The sequence below is a fragment of the Hyperolius riggenbachi genome, chromosome 1 (genome assembly GCF_040937935.1).
Source record: "Hyperolius riggenbachi isolate aHypRig1 chromosome 1, aHypRig1.pri, whole genome shotgun sequence".
In the NCBI taxonomy this organism is placed as follows: Eukaryota; Metazoa; Chordata; class Amphibia; order Anura; family Hyperoliidae; genus Hyperolius; species Hyperolius riggenbachi.
The window spans coordinates 411,514,035-411,535,583 of record NC_090646.1 but is presented as its reverse complement, the minus strand read 5'-3'; the positions used below and the strand labels follow the sequence as shown (position 1 = coordinate 411,535,583).

Here is a 21,549-nt window from a genome sequence, read left to right as displayed (position 1 = left end):
TTTCAATTCAAATACACTTTGTAGTACTTCCATGGTAATGGTACTTCCATTATTATATTGATTGCCTGTAAATCTGGATTTCAGGTCCGTATATAAACACTGCATAAGCCTTGAACATAGGAATTTAGCGTGTATACAGTGGCCCCCGATCCCCCTTGGTGTGGTGGCGTGAGATTAGACTGGCGGGCATCTTGGCTGAGCGACGCATCGGTCGGCCCTTCTTCCACCCTCCATAGTAACAGAAGGTGTTGCTAGCCTGCGATCTAGTGATGCCTCTGTACAGGGTTTGGGCCCAAACTGTAGTTCAAGTATCACTTGGACTACACTATTACTATTCCAATGGGTAACTGTAACTTTGCATGTGTACAAGGCTTTATTACAGTTATGTGCCCATTAACGTTATTACATGTACTTTTAACAATTTAGGTCTTAATTCATGTAAGTTTAAAGTGACCTTGGCCTCAATTCACCAGAGAAAAGTTAGTAAGAGATAAAAGGTCGGTATTTTATCTCATGCGGTATTTTAACACTTTGCATTTCACCACTGTGAGAGGATAGAGAGAGGAGTGTTCGATAGCAGGCGATAATGATGCGATAATGGAGCGATATGGATGCGAAAACCATGCGATAAACGGTCGATAGTTATGCGGTGTTAGTGATTTGCATGTGATACTTTGCCTCTCTGGATGCTGGAAGTAAAGGATTGTGGGTAGGAGGAGGAGGTTATTACCAGCATGTGACCGCAGAGGGTTTCCCTCCCTGTTTTTTTGACCCTCTCCTTCCATTACAAATCCCTCCCTCCGTTCTGCATTTTAAGCACTATTAAGCATTTACAATATTAAGTGGATGGGTGAAACGGAGGAGGTATTTGGATACATTTTCACACTCACTCCCGATGAAAAATGTATCCAGATTCCCTCCTTCCTTTCGACTATCCACTTAATATTGTAAATACTTAATATTGCTTAATATGCTTAACCTCTTCACCTCAAAGGGGTTTTCCTCTCAAAAAACCAGAGCAATTTTCACCCGTTGGCGCTCCTTCCATTCATTCACCTATAACTTTATTACTACTTATTACAGCGAAACAATCTAAATCTTGTTTTTTTTTTGCCACTGTATAGGCTTTCTTTGGGGGGTACTTTTTGCTAAGAATTATTTTCTTCTAACTCAGTTTTAATAAGAACAATTTGAAAAAAACCATTATTTCTCAGTTTTCAGCCATTATATTTTCAAAATAAAACATGCTACCGTAATTAAAACCCACACATTTTATTTTCCTGTTTGTATCGGTTATTGCAACGTTTAAAATTTTTCCACAGTACAATGTATGGCGCCAATATTTCATTTGGAAATAAAGGTGCATTTTTTAAGTTTTGCGTCTATCCCCAATTACAGGCCCATAATTTATAAAGTATTTGTAGTATACAGTTTTTGTATACATATTAAAAAAGTTCAGTCCCTAAGGTAACTATTTATGTATTTTTTTTTCATTTGTAATTTTTTTTATTAAAAAAAATAACTAAATAAAAAAATGGTAACTCGAGAGGAGTGTGGGAGGTCAGGGGTTAATAATAATAATAAAAAAAGGTAACTAGGGATAATAAACTGAAAAAAAAAGGGGGATGTAATATTACAATTTGGCCACAAGATGTCCTCAGTAGTGACTTCAGCTCCGTACTGTTTGTACGGAAACGGAAGCACTACGCGCATGGGATTCATTTATGGCTGAGCCGACTGTATAGACGGCTTCAGCCATTCACACGGGGAATTAGATAAATGAATGGGATTTGTTTTCCCATTCATTGATCTAGCAGCGGGCGATCGGCGGTAATGAGCGGCGGTGGCGAGCGGGGGGCGCGTCGGGAGGGACGTAGTTACTCGTCCCGGGGAGGGGAAATGGTTAATATTCTAAATAGGCTGCTCTCTGGTGCCTGAAATATGTACAGTATAGGCTGTTACTGTGTGCTGCTAGTAAACTAGCTGCAGAGTGAGCTGCAGCAGCTGTGAGAAAAACCAGATATCTCCAGGTACATTCAGGGAATAAATAGATGAAAAAATAACAAATGGCCACACCCCCTTTTTTCCCTGGTGAATTGTGATTTTGAGAAAAAATAACGACTATCTACCTAACGAATATCGCCTATTTATCGCACATTTATCGCATGGATTTCTCTCTGTCGATATTTCACCCTATACTTCTGGAGAATTGTTATTTGGAGATATCACAGTAGGTAAATTACCCCCCATTAGATAAATAGGTCGGTAACCACTGGTGAATTGAGGCCCTTGTGTTTTTGGTTTTTTTTTGTTTAGACATAAGGAATTGAACTCTTGACATGTCCAGCAAAAGTACCTAATTAAGTTTATCCTGATATCAAAGCAATGTGCTGTTGAAATATGGTAACTTTATCAATAAACTGGGTCAGAGAAGGAACTAAAGAGGAAGCTTTTTATACGTTGATAAAGCTGTTTTCTTTCTTTAACATATCATTGCTTATCTAAAGGTATCGTATCTGGGAAATGGGAAAGTGGTTTGGTCTAAAATGTGCAAGTATGTTAAAGAGTAATGCTCACAAATCATACTTCACGTTATGACTGAGGGAGCGCGAGTCTCACTTAAAGCCATAGTTCGCCCTCCTAGAGTTTCCATTGTTGATCAAAAAAAGAATATAGCATTATTCGCACAATTTTTGATGCAGCCTTTCTCTTGTCCGGCATGCGACTTGGGATCTCTTTAGAAAACCGGCAGCTGCCAGAGGGGTGGTTGTTCCACTAATGATGGAATTTTTTTTCCTCAATCTTACCAAATCTATATAGTAGAAGGGTAAACTGAGTGAATATACTATAAACATATACTTTAGGTAGCCCCTCATACTTACCAGAAGTACTAAAAAAAAATTGTATCATTAGTGTGCAGAACTCACTACTGCGCTGCCGAGGCTGCAGAGATTCCTGAGCTGACACAGAATGAGGGATCAAATTACACTGTGCTTAGTCACCGATGAGGGGAAATTAAACAGGCTAACCTCTCTAAACACATACAGGGTGTATTTCTCTGTGTTTTCCTTCTGTCCATTTCAAGAGTTTAGGCCCACTTTGAATGCATTTAATTGCATGCAGAAAAAAAAGACAGCAGTGCAGCACTGTGTGTTTTAGGTATAATTTACATTCGCTACTGTGAAGAAACTTGCCTATTTACAAAAATGGTCTGCAGAAAAACGTACACAGAATACTGACTGACAAGTGTGCTCCGAACACACACACACACACACACACACACACACACACCACACACCACACACACCACACACACACACACACACACACACACACACACACACACACACACACACACACACACACACACACACACACACACACACACACACACACACACACACACACACACACACACACACACACACACACACACACACACACACACACACACACACACACACACACACACACACGTGTTCGGTTTATATTTTACTTCCTGTACCTTAGAGGGTGTGTAAAATGTAGTATACGCCCACACAAATGTTTATTCTTGTTGCTGTTCATTCCTGCCCAGACATATGATAATAAAATTGGATGAAGTAAGCAATTAGCTTGTAATTGTATGTACAGTGTTCCTTTTAGCTGTTATTGGTAACAGTGTTGAATGACTGGGATTTTGCTGGAGGCTGGATATTATGGGCATACACTTGAAGATGTATTGCACGGAATAGTAGAATTCTCGTAGTGTGGGAGTCCTGACCTCTGCTGGCAAAATATAAGAAAACACTAGTCTCTGAAACTTTTTTTGTTTTCCCCAAGGTTAAAGTGCAATTCCAGTCACAGAAAGTGTCCATACATCTTCCTGTGTGGCTAGGCTACAACAAACTATTACAAAAGTCTATTATTGTCATTAGGGCCTGCAATTATCTTGTAACTACTAATGTTTACATATATGTGTGCTCCATGGGTTTTCTCCAGGCACTCCTGTTTCCACCCACATAAAAAACAGATAAGTTACTCCCCCCCCCCCCCCGCCCCCCCTCCCCCAAAAAAAAAAGATTAGATTGTGAGGCCCTCTGAGGGACAGTAGTAGTAGTACCAAGACTTAACAGAGGCGTATCTGAGTGATATGGCGCCTATGGCAAACACTGAAAGTGCGCCCCCCCACACACACACACACTCCTTTTTTACCTTGAAGGATGGCTAGGTAAGGGTGCGGGGTGGGTGGCTATATGAAGGGTGACTGGGTCCGACTGAAGGGTGGGTGCAGGGTGGCTGGGTCTGACTGAAGGGTGGGAGCAAGGTGGCTGGGTCTGGGTGACTGGGTCCGGCTGCAGGGTGGGTCTGGGTGAAGGGTGGCTGAGTCAGGGTGTAGGGTGATTGGGACCGGTGAGTCTGGATGCAGGGTGGCTTGGGCAGATTGAAGGGTGGCTGGGCTAGGCTGCAGAGTGGCTGGGTCAGGGTGAGTCTGGGTGCAGGGTGGCTGGGTCAGGTTGAGTCTGGGCGCATGCTGGCTTGGGCAGGTTGAAGGGTGGCTGGGTCAGGGTGCAGGGTGGCTGGAGCAAGGTGCAGCGTGGGTGGGTAGATGAAGGGTGCCTGGGTCTAGGGTGGCTGCCTGTGGTGCAGAACAGGATGGCTAGGCAGGGTGAATGGTGGCTGGGTGCAGGCTGTGTGTGCTGTACCTGTATCCGTGCTGCTCCCCCACTGCTGCCTTTGTTGCGTCCTCGCCGGCGCCATGGTAACAGACCACATGGTGAGATGAGATCAGCATGACAGAGAGGGTGCACACGCTACCCGCCGCCCGCTGTAATCTAAATGCAGAAAGTGACGTCACTTCCGCATTTTTCGGGCGGGTAGCTTGAGCGCCCTCTCTGTCGCTCTAATCTCCTCTCACTAGGGGGTCTGATACCATAGCGCTGACGGGGACGCCAGTGTAGACGCAGCAGGAAGGGGGGGGGGGCGCAGCCAGGAGGGGAGGCCGACAATGTTGGAGCGGTGGCTGAGCGCAGCAGCAGGTGGGTTGGGGGGCGCAACCCAGCAGGGGAGGCAACAAAGTGGGGGAGCAGTGGCATGGGGGCAGGAATGGCGCCCATCGTGCAGTAGCGCCCATGGCACTAGCCATGCCTGTACCCCTCTAGATCCGCCACTGCAAGACTATATACTCTGTACAGAGGTGATGGCTGTGATAACATAGGCTGTGACAAAAAGAAATGGCACTTCTTTCCTGCAGTGTAGTCAGTAAAATCCCATAAATCAATGTGGCCAGAGTGGAAGAACCCGCTGTAGATTAACAGGTCACTGTATCTTGCTGCCAAGTCTTGGTAATGGTCCTTTATATAGCACTGTTTATAAAGTGACTGAGCAGTGCTGAAGCAGACACACTGAATAGTTTAATGATACATGGCTGTGTCCCTCTGCTTCCTCCAAACTCTGCTGTATACGCTCATTAAATCTTTGAAAGGGTCTTATGACTTGACAGTGTTAAGCGCTAGATGAAACTCGGCCGATGACTCCTCCAGCCTGTATAACCAGGGCTGTGGAGTCGGAGTCGTGGAGTCGGGCAATTTTGGGTGCCTGGAGTCGGAGTCGGGAAAAAATGCACCGACTCCGACTCCTAATGAATTTGTAACTGTAATTAAAATAGAAAATATGATAATGTTCTATTTCTCAGATAATAGTCATTAAAAATAATGTATATATACAGTAATAGCTGTGCTTAGTCCACAAAAATGAAATAAACCAATCAAAATTAGTTACTTGTGCTGCTTCAATAAAGCAGTCCCCGTATTTTTAAAGTCAGATATACACATCTAATTGTGACTGTATATATGATGTGTACACAGGAATCTCTTATATATACTAAATAACATCTATGCTGTAAGTATAAAGCCTGATGTGTAGCTGTGTCACTAATAGAGATGGTCAACGAGATGGAAATAATTCTGCATTGATGCCGATTTATGCAAATGTATGCACTCCCTTTGCTGATGAAATCAAATAATTTGATATGTTGTTAAAATTTGGTTTGGTGACTACAAATTAAAGGGTAACTGAGACGGATAAAATGTAAAGTTTTATACATACCTGGGGCTTCCTCCAGCCCCCTTCAGGCTAATCAGTCCCTCACTGTCCTCCACCACCCGGATCTTCTGCTATGAGTCCTAGTAATTCAGCCAGTCAGCGCTGTCCGGTCGCATGCCGCTCCCACAGCCAGGAACATTCTGCACCTGCGCAATAGTGCTGCACAGGTGTAGTAAGCTCCTGGCGGCGGAGTGTGTGCATGCGCACTACGCCTGAGTGGCTCAAGTACCTGGACTCATAGCAGAAGATCCAGGTGGTGGAGGAGGACAACGAGGGACTGATTATCCTGAAGGCGGCTGGAGGAAGCCCCAGGTATGTATAAAACTTTAATTTCATCTGTCTCAGGTTTACTTTGTTACACAGTAGTACTATACTCTACATATGCACTCCCCACAGAGCTGCAGGGAATCCACTGAGAATGCTGTGCACATTGAACACAGAGGTGTTGTCTGTTTACAATCTCCTCATTCCCCTGCAGAGTACCTGCACATCATTCTTACATGTACCCACACTTACATTGCCTAGGGCCTGATAGATGTTCTTTGTTCCGGTTTGTACCTTTTACAAGTACTCTTACCAAGGACTAGTTTTAGTCTAAAGGGAATAAATATAGTAGTCTACATATCCTTCTCACTTCAGTTGTCTTGTAAAATTCCTAAGCGTTGGCAGTTAAGAGACGAATTTCATGTTACATACTTTTAATCAACAAAATTGTAATATGCAAATTAGAGGAGTCGTGGAGTCGGAGGAATCCTAAACTGAGGAGTCGGAGTCGGTGGATTTTTGGTCCGACTCCACAGCCCTGTGTATAACTGCCCGTGACCCCCCCCCCCCCCCCTCTCTCACTCACACACACACACACACACACACACACACACACACACACACACTCTCTCTCTCTCTCTCTCTCTCTCACTCACACTCACACTCACACTCACACACTCTCTCTCTCTCTCTCTCTCTCTCTCTCTCTCTCTCTCTCTCTCTCTCTCTCTCTCTCTCACACTCACTCACACACTCACACACACACACTCTCTCTCTCTCACTCACACTCACGCACACAAACACACTCTCTCTCTCACTCACACTCACACACGCACACACACACACACACTCTCACACTCTCACACTCACTCACACACACACACACACACACACACACACACACACACTCAGCCTCAGTCACTGTAGAGAGAGAGGAGAGAGACTCTGCTTCCGGTGCTCTGCATTCTGCAAGGTGTATTTTACCCCTGTTGCCTTGCTTTTGTCAGCAGAATTACACACTGACATTTGCAATCGGGGTTCACCAATCTCAGCTGGGTGTTTGAAGCAAAGTTTCAACAGCAGGGCTAAAGGAAAGTGTAGCTCTGTGTCCAGCAAGCAGCTGGCTTTGGAGGGAGCATCATCTCACCTTGAAATGGGCTTCCTGCTGATATAATTCAGTGGGGCCAGAATGTAGACTTCTACAGGTTATTAAAAATGACTTCATGGTATCTACAAATTTGAAGTGGACCTTTATTGGAGGAGATTTAGGAGGGTGCTTGTGTGATTGCAGAGTGCAGAAATCCTATTTCAGGGGAATTTTTGTTACATTATACTCGGTCATAGAATTTGTTAATGCCAGTTTCCCTACTCCTTGGTATGCTTAAAGAGGAACTCCAGTGAAAATAATGTAATAAAAAAAGTACTTAATTTTTACAATAATTTTGTATGAATGATTTAGTCAGTGTTTGCCCATTGTAAAATCTTTCCTCTCCCTGATTTACATTCTGACATTTATCACATGGTGACATTTTTACTGCTGGCAGATGGTCACTGGAAAGAGATGGTACTTGCTTTTTTGGCAGTTGGAAACAGCTGCTATTTCCCACAATGCAACAAGGCTCCCACAGTGTGATGTCAGTACCTCAGTGCTGTGAGGCGCTGACATCATTTGTGGGAGGGTTTTCGCCACAAAATCAGCCATACAGAGCCCCCTGATTATCCGTTTGAGAAAAGGAATAGATTTCTCATGTAAAAGAGAGTATGAGCTACTGATTGGGATGAAGTTCAATTCTTGAAACTTTATTAGCAGAAGTTGGCGCTAAGGAGACTAGAGCACCTAAGCTGCAAGTTCCAAAGAGGGAATCCCAAGACCCTCAAAAATCAACTATAAACAGTTTATAAATAAGGAACACGCGCTAGTGATAATGATTTAATCTATAAAATTCTCATGTACATAGATAAAATGCTAAAAAAACCACACCTATAACAAAACACTCATGCCTTTCATACTATTCACAATCATACCATAAATTCATCAGGTGTATCAAAAACCTCTTCCTAACAACCTGAGCTAATTAAGATCTACACCTAGACTCTTGATTGCTTATTGGCAGTCCTTAATAGCATATGATTCCAGGAGCATAGAAAAAAGGCTTTTTTCTTTTCTTTCTTTCCAGCAACTATTCCAAAAATAGATCGTATATTAAGATCCTATTCATGAGAAGAGTTGATCAATTTTGTGCAATAAACAGGTGTCAGTTCCAACAGTGCATCACTCAGCCTCAGTGAATTCAGCCCGTTTGATATGTGCTGTCAGTTTTTCACACAGGCATCTTTTAAGACTTTATAAGTCACACTACATAGATCAACCTCAGTGGATTCAGCCCGTTTCATATGTGCTAACAGTCTCGTTTACAAACGCTTTTTCAAGCGTGACTTTACAGCAAACTATGTTCAATCAGAGTACCTCTATGTCTTAGAAGCTCCTCTCCCCGATCTTCAAGCTATAGACTCAGCCGGGTACTTCAGAGCTCCCTTTTCCGTTCAGCTCTCGGCGATGCTTGGTCGCATACGTCACTTCCTGCTGACAAGTTCAGCGTGACGCCCGCTGTCTGTTCCAGCAAGCCGTAAGCTGCTCTTTCTGGTGACGTCACCTTAAAGCAATAGGATCCTTTGATGTGCAAATGGTCGCTTAGCGCTATTGCGGCCAGTTTAGTTCCTAAATGCTCCAGAAACGGTTTGTTCAGTTACAAGAGAACCTCTACGCAGTTCAGCTATAATACGTTAGCCTTCTTCAGGAGGATTGATTTTACTCGACATAGTTCATCCACTTAAATAGGTTTTTGTTTCTCTTTAAAGTGTAACTGTCGGGCATAAAATCAAAAATCAATTCTTTATTTTTATCTGGTAAACAAGGAATAAGGATGCTAATCGGGCAATCCAAAAGTTAAAATCACTATTACGTTTCTTGTTGATAAATTATCATTCCCCAGTTTACATGACTCTTATTTGGTACACAGAAAATTTGGTACACAAAAGAGGAGTTGCAGAGCATGCTGGGTTGTCTTTTTTTTTTTTTTGCTTCTCTACTTCCCCTCAGACTTAATTAATGCAGCCTGATTGGCTGAAGCCTCTTTGTAAAATGGCTGAATGGTTATGGTCAGCAATGCAAATATTTCTTTATACCTGTATTCCAATATATCAATCAATACAAATGAAGGTGTTCTCCACAACAACCATCATCTGCTTATTTGTGTTCTGTAACCTGTTCTAGGAAATGTGTGTACACTTTTAAAACAGGCCAAGTACTTTGAAAGCTGTTGGTCGATTTGTACGTTTACCTTCAAGCAGAAATTGGTCAGGCGTTGCTGGAAGTCTGCCTACACTGTAGTCGGTAATGTGACCTTTTGGGTAGGTGAGACATGCTTGACTGTGTGACTTGGAATGTGAAGAGCTCTCCGGCCATGTGTGCACCTTAGCATTAGCACGTCATTGCTTAGCAACGGCCTTGGTTCTAGCATGTGACTTCTTTTCCTTCACCTGGAATGTTGCTGAAACAGCTTTTATAGCTGGAGGGTTTGTTTTGTTTATTAACACGAAGAGCAGAAGAAAAGTTAACCAACACAAAATAGAGGTTTTTACCCAATATGACCTCTGCAAACGGAGTCTCTGTATTACATCTGAGTGGTCCACTAATATTGTTCTCGTCCTCTACTTTACTGTGTGTGTGTGTGTGTGTGTGTGTGTGTTGCCATTTATGACCTTGTAAAGTAGGCTTTACATTTGTCTGTATGGAAGACTCCTAACCTGTGTCTTGCAGTTAAAGAGCACCTGTTGTCACACAGGAAGACATTTTGTAGCTTTAAGGATTCAGGTTCTGGTTTCTCCACTTAAATCCATATTGTCTCTTTATAATGCCAGCGTTTTGATCGTGATCATGTCTTGAACTTTACAGTAATGGATGTTCATTAAAGGACAACTGAAGTGAGAAGAATATGGAGGCTGCCATATTTATTTCCTTTTAAACAATAACCGTTGCCTGACAGCCTTGCTGATCTATTTGGCTGCAGTAGTGTCTGAATAACACCAGAAATAAGCATGGGGCTAATCTTGCCAGATCTGACAATGTCAGAAAACCCTGATCTGCTGCATGCTTGTTCAGGGTCTATGGCTAAAAGTATTAGAGGCAGAGGGTCAGCAGGATAGCAAGGCAACTGGTATTTCTTAAAAGGAAGTAAATATGGCAGCCTCCATAGTCTTCTTATTTCAGTTGTCCTTTAAACTAGCAGAAGCCCTATTCTCTTGCATTGGAAATTGTGATCCATCAGTTCTCTACCAAGGATCCTTAGTTCTTGTAGAGGCTATATTTGAAACCCTGTGAGCAGAGCTCATTGACTTTTATTGTGTTTGCATGCTGATACTGCTGACTCCTGTGGTGGTGGTGTTTGCTCACTCATGTATTGTTGTTTGAAAAGTGCTGATAATATGCTAAAGTGTTGAAATTGGTGTTGGGAAGAAACTTTACTTTCCACTATTTCCTGTGGCGATTACCGCTATGAAAGTGCCATAATGCCATGGACTCTTAAGCAGCCCATACACTCAGCCGATTTTCTGGCCGACCGATCGATCCCGATCGATCGATCGAACGATCGATTGCAAATCGGTTGGCCAATCGACCGATCGACGGCCGATTTCGATCGATTTCGATGGATTTCCATCGAACTTGCAGGGTGGAAAATTTAGGTCGATCTGATGAGATTGCTTATCAGTTTGCATTGGCCTTAATGGAAATCTGATGGCAAAAAAATGCCATCAGATCGAATCTCAATAGATTTCAAACTGAAATCTATTGGAATTCTATCCTGGTAAAAAATGTTCTAAAAACGCATCAGATAGATCATCAGATGCATTTCTTATCTATCTGCTGCCAATCTGACGAGTGTATGGGCACCTTTATAATGTGGCAAACACTCTTTTGATAATATTGTGATAATAGTCACAAATGCGCAGGAAAATATGTGCACTTTTTCATCCATTTATTTTAAAAAAAAAATTGATGTAAGCATAACCATTTTTTCATTCGTGGATCATGAGCGGCCTTACGGTAAGCAGGTAATAAAAGTAAATTTGCTCAAGATACACTCATACTTAAGGCACACCTGAAGTGAGAGGGATTTGGAGGTATCCATATTTATTTCCTTTTAAACATTGTCAGTTGCATGGAATCCTGCTGATCTCTTTTGCTACTGTAGTGTCAGAATCTCACACCTGAAACACGCATGTGGCTAATCCAGTCAGACTTCAGTCAGAAACATCTGATTGTAATACTTTTTCAAGGTCTATGGCTAAAAGTGTTGGAGAAAAAGGATTGGCAGGATGGCCAGGCAATTTGCATTGTTTAAAGAGGAACTGTAACCAAGGATTGACCAGTCAGCAGTTGAGATCTGCTTTCCAATGTAAAATCTTTACTTTTTCCTGAATAGATCGTCAGAGATGTCTGTGTGGCTGATATTGTGATAAAACCCTTCCCACAGTGTGATGTCAGGACCTAGGTCCTGACAGTTTCCTGTCTCTGAACCTTGTTGCATTGTGGAAAATAATAGCTGTTTCCAACTGCCAAGCAACCAGCATCTCCCTCTGTGCATATGCATATCAATAAAAAAAAAAACCGTTTTAGCCTATTGCATTTTTAGGGGGTGTGGTTACAGATAATGGCTTTTGGTGGTGGTTTTTTTTTCATGTCTGCCAGTAGTAAAGATGATTACGCGTAGGCCGAGTGTGGCTCAAACAATATGAACAAATTACATGGCGAATATCAATCATTTCTTGATCTCTCCTCTATTTTTTAACACTTTGCAGTGTATTGATTTATTTTCTCCTTTTCCCTAATATATTAAATTGAAATAAATCTCCTTCTCACTTCAGGTATGCTTTAAAGAGAATGTAGTAGCTATCGCACCAAAATATATATTAAAGTGTTTTGCATTTATTTGGAACATAAATACTACAACAGATTTTACAAATAAGTTTCATTTTTTGGGGGGAGATCTAAAAATACATGCACATGATTCGATCTGTTTCTCTAAAATGTCAGATTGATCAAATTTCCATCGATTTTAAACTAGAATTGATTGAAGGTTTTAATTGAATATGACACACAATTTCTGTTGATTGGGCGGTCAGGAGAAATGGTAGATCGATGGTCTATACTCTGCTGCATTGCACTGCATCAAACTGTGGTTAGTTCAAACCATTTTGAATATATTTTACTGCTGCAATTTATTGAGTTGATGTGCTTTGTGGAAGGAAGCGATCATAATCTGATCGGGGAGTTATTGATCGTATAGGCACATTATTGAGCCATGCGCCTGGAAGATTTTTGTGAGCAGAAAAGTCTTTATTTACTGATACAGTTAAGTCTCTAATATTTAAAAAGCTGAGAATCCCCCATGAGGAGGTGGACTAGTCCAAAACTTGTCAGATCTATTGGATTACTACCTACTGAAAATGACAGCAGCGTGGGAATAAGTAGTGCATCTTACTCTAAAAAGGGGAAACCACATTTATATCTATATATACTTAAATAGTAAACAGCACAAATGTGTTAGGCCTGGAACCCAGTTGATTCCAAAAGTGCTAGGCTAATGAAAGTCATGGGAGGTGAACCTACAGGGGTGATTGCGATTTCTCCAAATTGCAATAGTGGGTCTTGCTTTGAAGCGATTGCCTTCCAATTCAAAATATAGGAGAGCTAAATCCCCCTAAAAACGCTGAAAAAAAATAATTGCCGAAAGTGCTCAGCGATTTGGATTCACAATTTGCAGCAGGCCCCAAGTCATACAGAGTGTCTCAGCATTGTTGCTGTACAGCATGTTACCCTTTGTGAAAGACAGTGTTGGCTGAGTAGTCACTAGAGTAAATAATATAATTTCAGGTACTCTTTACACATATGTATTTGTTACAAGTACTCAATATTTTGATATACATTAAATGCATTTTCAAACTTTCCATTAGGCTTTTAATCATCCAAAAATGGTTGATTCCCGTGTACTTATCTTTGATTTATCCTTTTTTTTTTTTTTTTTTTTTTCTTTATTTCCAAAACCCAGTATAAGAGATTAACATTAACAAGTTCAAATACCCTCCAAACCCAACCTAACAACCCTAAGGATACATGTACAATGTGTATCTAGATGTTATGGAATTGTAAAAATATAATATGGCTACATTTTAAAATTACATATTTCCATGAGACGTAAAATTAAAGAGAAGCAAAATGTGTCCTACATTAAAAAAAAACATTGTGTCCCATGTTTAATGCCATAAAAAGCCCCTAAAGCTATCCAAGAGTCAAAATAAATTCAGGACATTTTTACTTTTTGCATTCTTAAATTTGTCACTAGGGGGCAGATGTGTGCCTTTGCAGCATTCTATATTCTGAATTACAGTCTCCTGTATGAAGGCATTTATGGGAGCTAATTTAGACCTTTAGTACCTCCAGCAAGCAGTAGAAGACTGGTCTATGGTTACCCAGCAGCCAGTGACACTGCTGGGAACCAGGAGGCAGAAGTCTCTAGCTATCAAGATCACTTCTACACACTCCGCAGAGCTGCCATAGTTTAAACAGGCTGATGGATGCCACGTTTTCAATCCCACAACTGCCATTATTGGCAGCCCAAACCTAGGAGGAGAAAAAAAGTTGCTCCGTGCGTTAGATGTGTGTTGCAACTATGCAGTGAAGCATATGCAGTACAATGAGTATGATTCACTTACACTTTACACATGCACATAGTCTGGTAAACACACAGCGTGAGGGAAACCCACACCACACCCAATGTAATTGTGAATATCATTGCATCACACTGAGATGCGATGATATTGCAATGGATTCAGTGTGAAAGGACCATTATGTGATGCTACATTAGGCTTATCTTGAGCCAGAAAGTGATAGAAGCAGCTGCCATACTACCAGTATAGCATATAACTTCTAATCACATGACTGTGGAGCCCATTTATGCCAGTGACTATTAACCAGTGCCTAGAACTGTGCCACGGGACTCTCTGCTGATAAGCTGATCGTGGCAATCAGCTGGCCAAGAATAAGTATGCAGATCAAATTTCCACTCTGCCTAAAAGTAGTTGCTTCATTTTGCAGGTGTGACAACCAAGCAATTTTTTTAAATTAAATTCAATGACATAGTAAAGAACAGTGTTGACTAAGCACAATAACATCTTATATTAGACATTAGAGATGCACAGTAACAAAAAGTGTGAATTGTAGAATCAGAGGTAATCGAATTGAGTGCAATTCACTTATTTATTTGTTCTAGTGTATCACTGTGTATAAAACAGATTTATACTGTAGTGCTGTTAAAGAAATAATTTAAATGCAATTGGCAGGAATCTGTTTAATAGAAAACACAGGAAAAACAAATATTAATGAAACTAGTTTAATGATGGTCTCGTGTGCATTCTCTCTCCTGAGCAATTTGCCCACAAAAATAATAAAAATAGTGCACCACAATAACATCCAGCCAGTCCATGCTTGTCCTGAATTTGCCCTCCAGACAATAAATTGAAGCAATAATATGCAGGTATGGCATCAGCATGTAATGACAAATCTCTGTAGGTGGTTGTAGTATGGGTCCCTTTATGAGATTTCAGTGTCGGGGTGGTTCCAGAATGCTTCTAACTTTATACACCAATCAGCCACAATATTAAAACCACTGACAGGTGAGGTGAATATCAGATTACCTTGTGACAATCGCACCTGATGTGGGTTATAATTGGCAACAAGTGATAATGCATTTCTTGAAGGTAATGTGTTGGAAGCAGGGCAAGTGTAGGGAACTGAGTAACTTTGACATGTGTGGTAACTAGACGAAGTTGTGGGAACATCTCCAAAACAGGCATGTAACAGGCTGGTAACTAGAGGTGAGGGGGACCCCACAATGGGCTCTTTTTGCAAAACTTCTCATAAATGACTTATCTCCTAAGTGATAAAAAATAACGGCACATTTACAAGCAAAATAAACACTCAAAAGTAAGTTGTTCCTAATAACCTTCATTTCAATAATACTGTTCTTACCTTAAATATATTATGTTTTTGCTCTTTGGGAGCTTAAAAATGTACCATAGATAAGATGAAAACAGAGGAAAACCGATGAAAATGCTTTGTGAATCATGGCCAATGTAGTTAGCAATAATGAATCAGGTGTGCAATAACTTATGTTGGAGGGGTAAGAAGCTAAGCAACAGCCTTGGACTGCATTGGGGCAAGATGATCCAACAGACCAGATCTCTTGCTGAAGCATTGTGGCCACCATACACATGCCAACTTCTCAGTGGAGTTAGACACAAGCGGTCACCTCAGCCAAGAACCATGTAGCATGTGTACAAAGCTTTAGGCCACGTTCACAATGCAGGTATTGCGCAACACACACTCTGAAAAATAACATGCATGTTATAACAACTGCTATGGAAAGGGCTTGTTATTGAACATGTTACCCAGAAATGCACCATAGCATGTGTTTGCATAACATGGTCTGTTACAGCGTAGAAATAGGAACACGTCGGTATCATTGTATGGGCAATGCAATCACACGTGCCGACGATAGTGTGGCCCAGTCCAAATCAGAAGGCTGATTGGCACAATTTGTATTACAGTAGTCTGAAAAGTTAGCATCTCGTTCACTTTCTCTAATTGTAAACTGTACCATGGTGGACGTCTGATTCTTTATCACTAACAGCCAGTGACTGGTCTGTTGAGAATTAGAGCTAGCATGAAGGGTGCACAGTTCAAATCCCAGCCAGGGCACTATCTGCATGTCATTTGTAAATTATCCCCATGTCTACAAGGGTTTCTTCTGGATGTTCCGGTTTCCTCCATCATCCCTAAAACCTAGCTAAATTAATTGGCTTCCCACTAAATGGACCCTAGACTATGATGGTCTGCGGGAAATATCAGTGTATATAAATAAGCCTGTACTGGTTTTTATAACAGATAGGCTGCTGCTATCGAACAGTACAGTGTGTACACACATGCAATACCCATTTCCCTTAAAGGGAACCTGTACTGAGTGAAATTATTTAAAATAAACACATGAGGTAACTTCAAATGAACATGACATCGTTACCTTGCCATCAGTTCCTCTCAGAAGCTCACCATTTTCTTCTGACAATGATCCCTTCCAGTTCTGACAACATTTTGTCAGAACTGAAATATATCAGTTGCTGTCAGTTATATATCAGTTGCTGTCAGTTACAGCTGAGAGGAGAACTGATGTGTCCATGTTTCCCTATGGCACAAGTGCTCAATGTTTCAGTTTAACAGTGTGCTGACCAGGAAGCTGTTATGGTGTAATGGCCATTTTCAAAATGGAGGATGGAGAATTACATTGATCACTGTTTACAAACAGGACGCAGGAGAGGAAAAAGAGATTGAGGAGTAGACCACACAGGAGGTAAGTATGACTTGTGTATGTTTATTTTGACTTTTCATTTTCAGTGCAGGTTTTCTTTAACAATTGAACACTGATTGATGGGGCGACCATTCTGGGTATGTGTGCCATGCAGATCCACTCTTCGGCTAAAGCAAAGCAGCATGTACTGTTTAGTGGAAGGGGGTGATGGGGCAGTGCAATAGCTTCCAGAAGGCAGTGTAAATAGCACAGTGCGCTTATTTGTGGTTGTGCCGTACCAGTAAATGACGGAGTGCAGCTGTACATCCTGGAGATTATTGGTACCAAATGACTCTTTTGGCCAGACATTATCTAGCATGTTTGTGTGAGGCAGGGGCATAAATAGAAGGGAGCAGCCCTTGCGATCACAGCGGGGCCCAGAGCTGTGAGGGGCCCCAATGACTAACCTTCCCTTCCTTCTATACAGAGCACTATACTTCAGATCAGGGGTTTGTGTGGCTACACTTGTTACGGGTGTGAAGATCATGATGACCACACTTGTTTTATGACCCTTTTGAGATGGGCCCCAAGGCTGTGAAGAGCACCAAGGGGAGGCAAGGGACAGGGTGTGAGCATTGGGGGGGGATCAAAGTTTCGCTTGGGGAGCCCCATGAATTGTAGCTATACCACTGCAGGTTTAGCAGCCACATCGTGCAAATTGCAGAAGTTTCCAGTGAGAGTATTTCACCCCCCCCCCCCTAAATGCAGGTTGCGTTGGATTTGTAACGCTATAGATTTGTGGTATGGATGCACAGAGACTGTGGAGACTGTTCTAATGAATGTTCCAGAAATGCTTATTGTGGTTTGTAAATGTCTGCCACCAGCTACACTGACTTACACAGAATTCCTTGATCACTTGTGCCGTCCATTGTTCAGTAAATCGACACACAAATGTTGCGTCTGCTGTGTGAGAGATGTAATTCTGGTACATTACATGACTGTACCCTCGGGGCTGCTAGAGAAAGGAAGGGCTCTGTACAGTGCTGAACAGTGAATGGGGCACCTGTGTGCATTGACTGGAGCAGTTGAATTGTGTGCTGCATTTCCTGTGATACTACAAATCCCTTGAGAACAGGATTCCACATCTTGACAAACATTATCACCATTCATGGAAACGCACACTGGGATATGTGAAGGCCTGTGTTTGGAGAACATAATGACTCTTGATTTTACGTTTGACATGCTAGTTCCCTCTCCAGCTAATAATAGTTTGGAGCTTATTCAAGCTTGTTTCCAGTAGCAAAATAAGAGTCCCAAGGAGTTAGTGCCTGTCAGTAAGCTTTGTCTGGTAAGAGACTGTGCTATTGTTAGGTGATTGTTCAGGAAAGGTTTTCCCTGCTTTCTGCTTTGCCATTATTCCCGCCTCCTCCGTGGTTGGTCTATAACCCAGCATATGGGATTCCACGGTCTCTAGTGTACAGGGTATTCAGTTCCGGAACCACATTCAGCTGAAACAATGATAATAAGCTACACTGGAGAAGTGTGTGTGTGTGTGTGTGTGTGGTGAGGAGGGGTAGTTAATTAATGGTTTCCACAATATTGTATCCTTGTCACTAAAGATCGCTGCATAGAGTAGGAGTATTGTACCATGTTTGCCCTATTGCTTTACGTTTATACTCTGTTATCTAGTATTTACACAGATATTTTATGGTTCATTGTTCATACATACCTGTAAATGGAAGGCTATATGTACAGAGTCCCCTGCTTACAAACTGAACGAGTTGCAAGCATCTGATACCAACACAGTTGTCCTCATGTACAAAATAGACTGTATTGTTTTTGTTATTGTATACAATATTTGTGTTACTGTACATCTTACATTATTATATAAATTTAAGTTATCCACATGCTTGTGGCTGTTTATGCCTGACACTAGGAGGCATACTGTACATACTCGCGTATAAGCCTAATTTTTCAGCACAAAAAATGTGCTGAAAAGTTACCCCCTCATTTTATATGCGGTTAAGTGGAACAGAATGGATGGTGGGGCAGGTTTTGTTACTGACAGTGGAGCTTAAGGATTGTGCACTAGTGATCCTGCTCTTGCCAGCTGGCTCCCTGCTGTGTCGGTGCCCACATTCCCTGCAATATGGTGTGCAGAGTGCGCTGCTCAAGACTACCTGTGTCCCCTGGCTTGTGAATCGGAGCATGCAAGCAACGTGTCAGTGATGTAATGATCGGGATTCTTCCTGTGTGGCAATCGCTGTATCTCATATCTATGACTCCATCTAGTGGTGTCTTAAGACACAGCTGTACCTTGGGGCACATCTGGCTATGGGGAGAGGGGCTGACTTGCACTGGGGCTACATCAGGCTACTGTGAAAGGGGTATATTGGGCAGGGGGCTTATATGCGAGTCAATCACTTTTTAGTGGTTTATGAGAGGGAAGTGGGTACCTCGGCTTATAAGCCACTTGTATGCAGGTATATACAGTAATTGAATTTAAAAAGCGTGCATTTTTCCGCATAGCCAGATGCAAATTAAAAACATGCAAATTAACATATAATTAAAGTCTATGGGCTGCATTGGGTTTAAAAGTTGCATAACATGTAGCCTCTTTCTGCATACTGTGCGCAAATCGCATACTCTTGTTCCTGGCCCAGTTAAAATGTGTTTTTATGAGCTGGGGGCTCAATTCCAATCGCCTGCACTTCTCCCTTACCTCCCCGTTCTTTTACCCCAACACAGCACCATAAACCTCCCTCCCCCCCTTTCCTTGGGGAACAACCTAGCCCCACACTGTCAAAACCACCCGCACCCCCCTCCCAATGAAACTCCCCAAAACATCCAACACCAAAAATCATGCTCCAAAGCGGTCCTCAGGAAGTGGTTGTAAATCGTGATTAGCCAATCACTCCAGCACAGGAGCTTGAGTAGTATTTACTCAATCTACAGTGGTGTTGGAGGATACATATGATTCAGCCACAGGTTAAATTAGCTTTAGGAAAGCCAATATTTAGAGAGTATCAGTAAAATGTGTTTACATATCTACTGTATTGGCCTTGTAACATTGTTTTCTGGGGTTGCCTTTTTGTATACTTAACTGCACCTGATTCTTCTACCATAAAATCCCATTCATGGCCTCTAACCTATGTGTCTAATTATGTTTTCTTCTGTATGCCTAATGCCTGGTACACACTTTCAATTACGATTGGCCAATCACTGACCAATTTTATCACCTACACGTAATATGAGGCTCAACAGATATTGAATACTATGAGCAGATTGTATAGGTAAACCCTCATACTACTTGGAGGTGGTAAAATTGGTCGGTGATTGGCCAATCATAATTGAAATTGTGTTACCAGGTTAATTCCTTCCTATCTTAATTCCATTCTTTGTGCCTAACCTCCCTGCTTATCACAATTCTCCTCCTCATTCCACCATATCAGATGTCCCTCAAAGCCTGGTAACCTTCCTCCTCACTCCATGCCAGAAGCACAATGAACTAAAAAATTGTTTTGTTTTACTGAACTAAAGTGTACTTTAAATAATCATGCATGTCGTTTTTGGTTTTTTTTCTTACAGGTTGCTTATGAAATTGGACTTAATGAACATCATCTTTTCAGTTTGTCATCCTGACAGAAATATTTGATATGGAGAACACAGAAAATATCAATGGAAATGTTTATGGTAAAGTAACCTATTTTTCTTAATAGGTTTTTTGTCTTCTTTGTTTTGATCTACTTTGTATATTCTCTTTATCAGTGGTTTAGGGCTTGAACAATGTCGTAATAGACTTATATCAACATGGGCAAGAGGTAGTCCTTATAAATACCTATATACAGACATACATCAGATCCCTTTGTGATGTATAATGTTCCATGCTATGCAGTGATGCTGAGCAGGACAGTGTGATAAACAACAATTTATGCCACTGGCCCTGAATATGTATCTTCATTCATGACGGTTTTAGTGCTGTGTAAAAGTGTTGCTGCCCCAGTTTCCCTTACTCTGCATTGCTGATAACGTGAATGACCCTACTGAGGTGCTTCGGAGAGCAGACCTCTTGTCCCAGGAGCTGCTCTTGGTGACTTGGGTGTGTTTATCACAGTTTATTTATAGCCTTGTTTAAGCAAACAGTTTTGAGAATGAAAAGCCATGGAGTTTTCTACCCTATTAAACCACATTGACTTATTTGTCCATACATATCTAGGCAGTCAAAAAGAAGAGCGGCTAAAAGAACATTACTTGAAGCTTTGTATGCGTGTAAATGGCTTGCAGCCATATTACTGCATTTTCCACTGGGAACTTACAGAGTTCACTGCAAATATGCGATTGAGAAAGCCTGGTTTAACTGCCTCCCATTCACTGAGTTGGTGCACTGCTAGCTTACAGATGTCTGGAAAACCACTGCATGTGGTTTCTGCAGGGCTGTGGAGTCAGTACAAAAATCTTCTGACTCCAACTTCGACTCCTCAATTTATGGAACCACGACTCTGACCCTAACTACGACTCCGGGTACCAAAAATGGCTCTGACTCTCCGGCTCCTTAGTCTAATACTTAACAGGGCTGTGGATTTTCTACAAAAATCATCCGACTCAGACTATTCAGTTTATGAAATCAACGACTCGCAAATTGGCCTATGGAAGGAAATACTGAATCGAAGCTAACCCAAACCTGTATTTCTCCAGAGCAACTGTTTAGTCATGACATAGGCCTTGACTGGGCTAAGTCATTGGAGAAGCAAGCTTTAAATGACTTGAATTCTACGTTAAGGGCCCTTTCACAATGTGTCCA

The 21,549-nt window shown here is 41.7% G+C and overlaps 1 protein-coding gene across 5 annotated transcripts in view; it reads left to right on the top strand.

Annotated features, from left to right (window-relative positions):
* Nucleotides 1-21,549, top strand: part of KANK1 (KN motif and ankyrin repeat domains 1) — a 233,116-nt gene that overhangs the window by 117,201 nt on the left and 94,366 nt on the right. For all 5 annotated transcript variants that reach the window (XM_068235912.1, XM_068235903.1, XM_068235919.1 and 2 more), the window contains exon 2: nt 20,337-20,441. In XM_068235912.1, coding sequence (XP_068092013.1) covers nt 20,405-20,441 — 37 coding nt within the window. In that variant the 5' untranslated portion in view covers nt 20,337-20,404. The remainder of the gene's footprint in view (nt 1-20,336; nt 20,442-21,549) is intronic.